This window comes from Ailuropoda melanoleuca, chromosome 16 (assembly GCF_002007445.2).
Source record: "Ailuropoda melanoleuca isolate Jingjing chromosome 16, ASM200744v2, whole genome shotgun sequence".
Lineage (NCBI taxonomy): Eukaryota > Metazoa > Chordata > Mammalia > Carnivora > Ursidae > Ailuropoda > Ailuropoda melanoleuca.
In genome coordinates this window covers 5891125-5896231 of record NC_048233.1, presented here as the reverse complement: position 1 = coordinate 5896231, position 5107 = coordinate 5891125, and the positions used below count along the sequence as shown (strand labels likewise).

General features: G+C 54.6%; 1 protein-coding gene across 1 annotated transcript; it reads right to left on the bottom strand.

The window, feature by feature from the left end:
• Positions 1–572: 572 nt before the first annotated feature.
• Positions 573–3491, bottom strand: KCNA5 (potassium voltage-gated channel subfamily A member 5). Its single transcript, XM_002920436.4, has one exon. The coding sequence runs from the start codon at positions 3193–3195 to the stop codon at positions 1384–1386; it is 1812 nt and encodes a 603-aa protein (XP_002920482.1). The 5' UTR covers positions 3196–3491; the 3' UTR covers positions 573–1383.
• Positions 3492–5107: the final 1616 nt, after the last annotated feature.

Genomic DNA, 5107 nt, shown 5'->3' with positions numbered 1-5107 from the left:
ACAAGCAAATCCTCCCATTCAGCTTCTTTCTGCCTCTGTCCACCAGAAAGGCACTGCATTCTCCTTCGCCACCTCATGGTGGAGGGGGAGAGTTTAACAACTGAGCACTGTTCCCACCCTCCTCCATGACTTTCACACCAGGGCTGCAATTCTGTGAACAGGCTTCATGTCTGAGAGAATCAGGCTGGTTTCACAGAGCTGTTGAGAGCCATGTGAAGCAGGGCTTAAAGCCTGCCGACAAAGGAGAGCTCGGAAACACAGCCCCAAGAGATGGCAGTGGGGCTGTGGGGGGTCTGATCTTCCCTTGCCTTTTAGCTGCATCCACACACTGTACTGACAGTTGGGTCTAAGACCACACCATCAGGCAGCATGTCAGAAACAGCCTGAGACACACAGAATTCACCCCTCTGTGATGCATGGAGGGGGCCCAGCAGAAAAGAAGTTGACAATCAAATCATTACTTTTCCAAGTAATCCACCCCAGTCAAGGTGGTATTTGGTCTGACTTCAAAACCAGAAACAGCAAGTGACAGACTCCTTTTTAAAATTTCAAACAACAACAACAAAACAAAAACAAAGAAACAACTAACACTTGCCTCAACCACATAATATTTTATTTCCTGGGATAAAAATAAAGAGAATGAATTATCGGAAATCTTTCTTCAGCATCATTAAAATGCTTTTCAAAGAAAGTTACAAGAATTGTTTAAGGCGCACAGAAAAGCTCAGTCTTGCCTTTCTTCCAGAACATTCCCTGCCCTAGATGCAAAACACCGATACCACATCCTAGAAAAGAGAGAGGCTTACAGACACAGGAACCAGAACAGCCATAACTAGGGTCTCTGGCCCTAATATAAGTATCACAAAAAAAAAATCACAATAACTCTCTTTTCCATAAATACAGCATTCCTGGAAAATATATCCAAAATATCTCCAACTGAGCTGCAGTACAAAAATCCACTCACTGGACATAAAAATATTTTCCCCTATACACAAATAAAATCATATATAAAGCAAATTTGGAACACATGGAGGGGGTTACAAAATCTCTTGGGATCTGGGCTATTTAAAGTCATTTTTGTTTGGGTTATCCCTCTGCTGGGTATAGGGAACTGGCTACAAATACATCCATTTCACAGTGCTCACCATTTCAACAGCTCCTGCGTCATGGAATGTGGTACTTTTTAAAAATAGGCGACCCTTGGTGTCATGGAAAGAAGAGGAAAAATGGGGGATCAAGGGAGGGAGGGAAGGAGAGAAGTGAAAGAAGAGGGACAGACTTCAAGGTGGGTTTGAAATACTCTGTGGTATGAAGTAGATACCCAGGCTCAGGAAGCCTCTGCTATCCCCCACCCCACTACCACCGATCTGCCAGGGCTCTCCCTTACAAATCCGTTTCCCGGCTCGTGTCCAGGCAGAGGGCATAGAGGGACCTCCGCAAGTCCACATTGCTTTTGGCCTTGAGGTTACACTTCTCCAGGGGACAGCTGCCCCTTCGGGCTCCATCTGCGTTCTCCAGGGACACCGCAGCCTTGCAGAGGGACCCTTTGCTCCAGCTGGTCTTCCGAGGGCCTCCACTGTCCTGCCCTGTCCCATGGCTCTGGCTGCCCTGCTCTTCCTTAAGAGCTGCCTGCTCCTCATGGTCCGTCTCCCGATGGTAGAAGTAGTTGAAGTTGGAGACAATGACGGGCACAGGCAGGGCGATGGTGAGCACCCCAGCGATGGCACACAGCGAGCCCACAATCTTGCCCCCCACTGTGACAGGCCTCATGTCCCCGTAGCCTACTGTGGTCATAGTGACTACTGCCCACCAGAAGGCATCTGGGATGCTGGAAAAATGGGTCTCCTGGTTGTCAGCCTCTGCAAAGTAGACGGCACTGGAGAAGAGGATGACTCCGATGAAGAGGAAGAAGATAAGCAGGCCCAGCTCCCGCATGGAGGCCTGCAAGGTCTTGCCCAGGATCTGCAGCCCCTTGGAGTGTCGGGAGAGCTTGAAGATGCGGAACACCCGGACCAGGCGGATCACTCTGAGGATGGCCAGGGACATGGCCTGCTGCCCATTCTGGCCGCCGCCCCCTCCCCCGCCTGGCTGTTGGTCTGCCAGCTCAGTGCCCAAGGTGATGAAGTAGGGAAAGATGGCCACCACATCAATGATGTTCATGATGTTGCGAGAGAACTCTGCTTTGCTGGGGCAGGCAAAGAAGCGTACAAGCAGCTCGAAGGTGAACCAGATGACACACGTGGTCTCTACAATGAAGAAGGGGTCAGCTAGGGTCCTAGGCAGGAGAGGTGCCACTGTAGGGCCGGAGGGAGGAGCCAGAGCCCCGCTGCCATTGGCCCCCCGGGCAGGCCCAGGAGGCTGGTGGGGCACTGGGGGATGGCGGAGCTGCTCCCGTTCATCCCTGAACTCTGGCAAGGTCTCCAAGCAGAAGGTGATGATGGAGATGAGAATGACCAAGACCGAGACGATGGCTATGCCCCTCGCGGACCCCGAGCTTTCTGGATATTCAAAGATAAGCCACACCTGGCGTTGGAATTCATTTCGGGGCAGGGGCTTCTCCTCTTCTTTAATGAAGCCCTCATCCTCCCGGAAACGCTCCATGGCCTCGTCCCCCAGCTGGTAGAAGCGGATCTCATCTGCGAACACGTCCAGGGAGACATTGACGGGCCTCCGCAGGCGGCCCCCGGACTGGTAGTAGTAGAGGATGCCATCGAAGCTGGGCCGGTTGCGGTCAAAGAAGTACTCGTTCCTCAGGGGGTCGAAGTAGCGCAGGCGTTTGGCCGGGTCCCCCAGGAGGGTATTGGGGAACTGCGCCAAGGTGCCCAGCTGCGTCTCGAAGCGCAGCCCAGAGATGTTGATAAGGACGCGCTGGTGGTGAAGGGACCCCGCGCGCAGCACCTGGTCCTCCGCCATGCCCAGGGCGGGGTCGCCTTCTCCCTCCTCGTCCTCCGGAGGCAGCCGTCGAGGCTGCGGCGGCTCCTGGGGCAGGGGTGGCAAAGGCCGCCCTCCCAGGTCCACTCCCCTCTGCGTGCCGCGCGCCCTTGGAGCCCGCTCTGTGGGTCCATCCCTGAGCCCAGCCGTCGGGGGACACTGGAGCTCTCCCCCTATGGCCTGGCCACAGCCTGTCCGGGTCTCACCTCCTCCTCTGACGGTCATGGCACCGCCGTTCTCCAGGGGCACCAGGGCGATCTCCATGGCCAGGGGGCAGGGGGCATGCTGCGCCCCTACCGACCGGCGTCCGCAGCCCCCGCTCACGCCCCGCTGGGCGCCTTGTGTCCGGCTTTTCTCCTGCCGTCGGCCGGCCCCCACTCTGGGGCGGGCTAGGGCTGCTGGCGCGATCCCCTGGCTCGGTCCTGACGTCAAGAAGCCGCTGCCCTGCTCTCTGCCTCGCTCTCCGTTCTGGCAGCCTGTTACCAAGCAGCCAAAAGCCTCCTTCCAGCAGATGCAACCTTCAGCCGCCCCTGTCGGCTGCGGGGCGGTGCTCGGCCTCCACCCTGCGCGGCTCCTCCCGCCTCTTCCCTCCCCCCGCCCCGTCCCCTCCCCTCCTCCATCTCCCGCCTCCCCTCCTGGGTCTCGCTGCCTCCGGTGTCTCCCCGGAGGGCACAGCTGGGGCCTGGGGCGAGGGGAGGAAGGGGGGCTGAGAAGGGAGCAGCCCGGCGGAGGGAGGGAGGAGGGAGGGAGCGGAGAGGCCGGAGGAACAGGTTGTACCGAGAGCGCCGAAACTCCCAGGGCAACCAGATGAGAATAGCTGTGGATTTCAGTTCACCTGGGAACCCGCTGAACGCCAAGTGGACTCCAGGGGAAATGAATTGCCCTGGTTTGGACGGATGAGACATGAGATAACAGTCCTTTTACAATCTTCCTTCGGAGGAGAACTATTCTCTAGGAAGAATTACAGATGGGAAGGGACTCGGACTCAGCAGAGCTATGGGCCTCGGGGATGTAGAGATACATAGAGCTGGAGATACCTCCAGACCAATGGTGGAGAAGCCTCTCTCTTCCCATCTTCCCACACACCCACCAAATGTAACAGGCTGAGAGCTGGCAGCAGCCGCCTGCTGTTGCCCTGGGACAGCCCTGATTCCCAGTCCAGAAAGTCCTGGCCCATGGGACAAACTTGCTGTCTGGTCTCCTATCCCTGAGGACGTACAACTTCTCGCTCTCACAAATCCCCTCTGTAAAAACCTGTAAGGGAGAAGGGGAGGAGAAAGAAAGAGATCCTGGGGAGAGCTGTTCCTTTCTAGTGAAGCTTGAAGCTGACAACTCCAGCTTTGTGTAGGGGGTTTGTGTAGGGGGCAGGGGTAGGGACCAGGGAGGCTGTGAATCCCAGGTCTGGAGGACTCCCAGGAGTAGAATAAGAAGCAATACTTACTTGCTCCTATGATGTACCGGGAGCATTCTCAGCCCTCTACAAATATTGACTGGTGTATTCCTACAGCAACATACTTTCTCGGTACTATTACTATCTCCATTTCATAGGTGAGGAAAATGAAACACTGACAGCGACTGAATGACCCATGGGCATACAGGAAAGTGATAAGACTGGGATTCAAACCAAAGCCAGCAGACTTTGAGCCCTTGCTCCCTCCACTCCACTCCTCTATAGAAATGTGTAACCCCCTTTCCAGGTACAAGTGCACCCTCCCAGCCCTAGCATCTGGCCTGAGAGCTTTAGTTTTCTCCTACAGGAGGCAGGAGGATGGCTGAGTAACAGCTAAGTCTTTCAGGGTCAGGAAATGAGCCATCTGCCCCCTGCCGCAGCCTCTGTGGGGTTTTAGGGGCATCTGTGGCCATTAGAAATATCTTTCAAGGTGTATCTGCCAGTTCCAGACACACCCTCCAGGTATTTGTTGGTTTTAAGTTACCATAAAGTCACTGTTTTTGAATGTTCAAAGTCATTCAAAGTTTTTGAATGTGTGTCTATTTTTGTTCCTGTATGTTGTTTACTGTTTATATATGTGGATGTCACAGCCTCTTGTCTGTGAATATATCTCCACATGAGGGAAGTTTTGGAAACTTGCTACGGGGTGCACAAGCAGTTGTTGGAATAGCAAGGTGTGCACACACAAGCTTACATCAGTGTTGGAGAAACAAATGCACATGGGGC

Excerpts from the sequence above, each read along its gene's own strand:
- KCNA5 (XM_002920436.4), bottom strand. The coding sequence starts at position 3,195 with ATGGAGATCGCCCTGGTGCCCCTGGAGAACGGCGGTGCCATGACCGTC.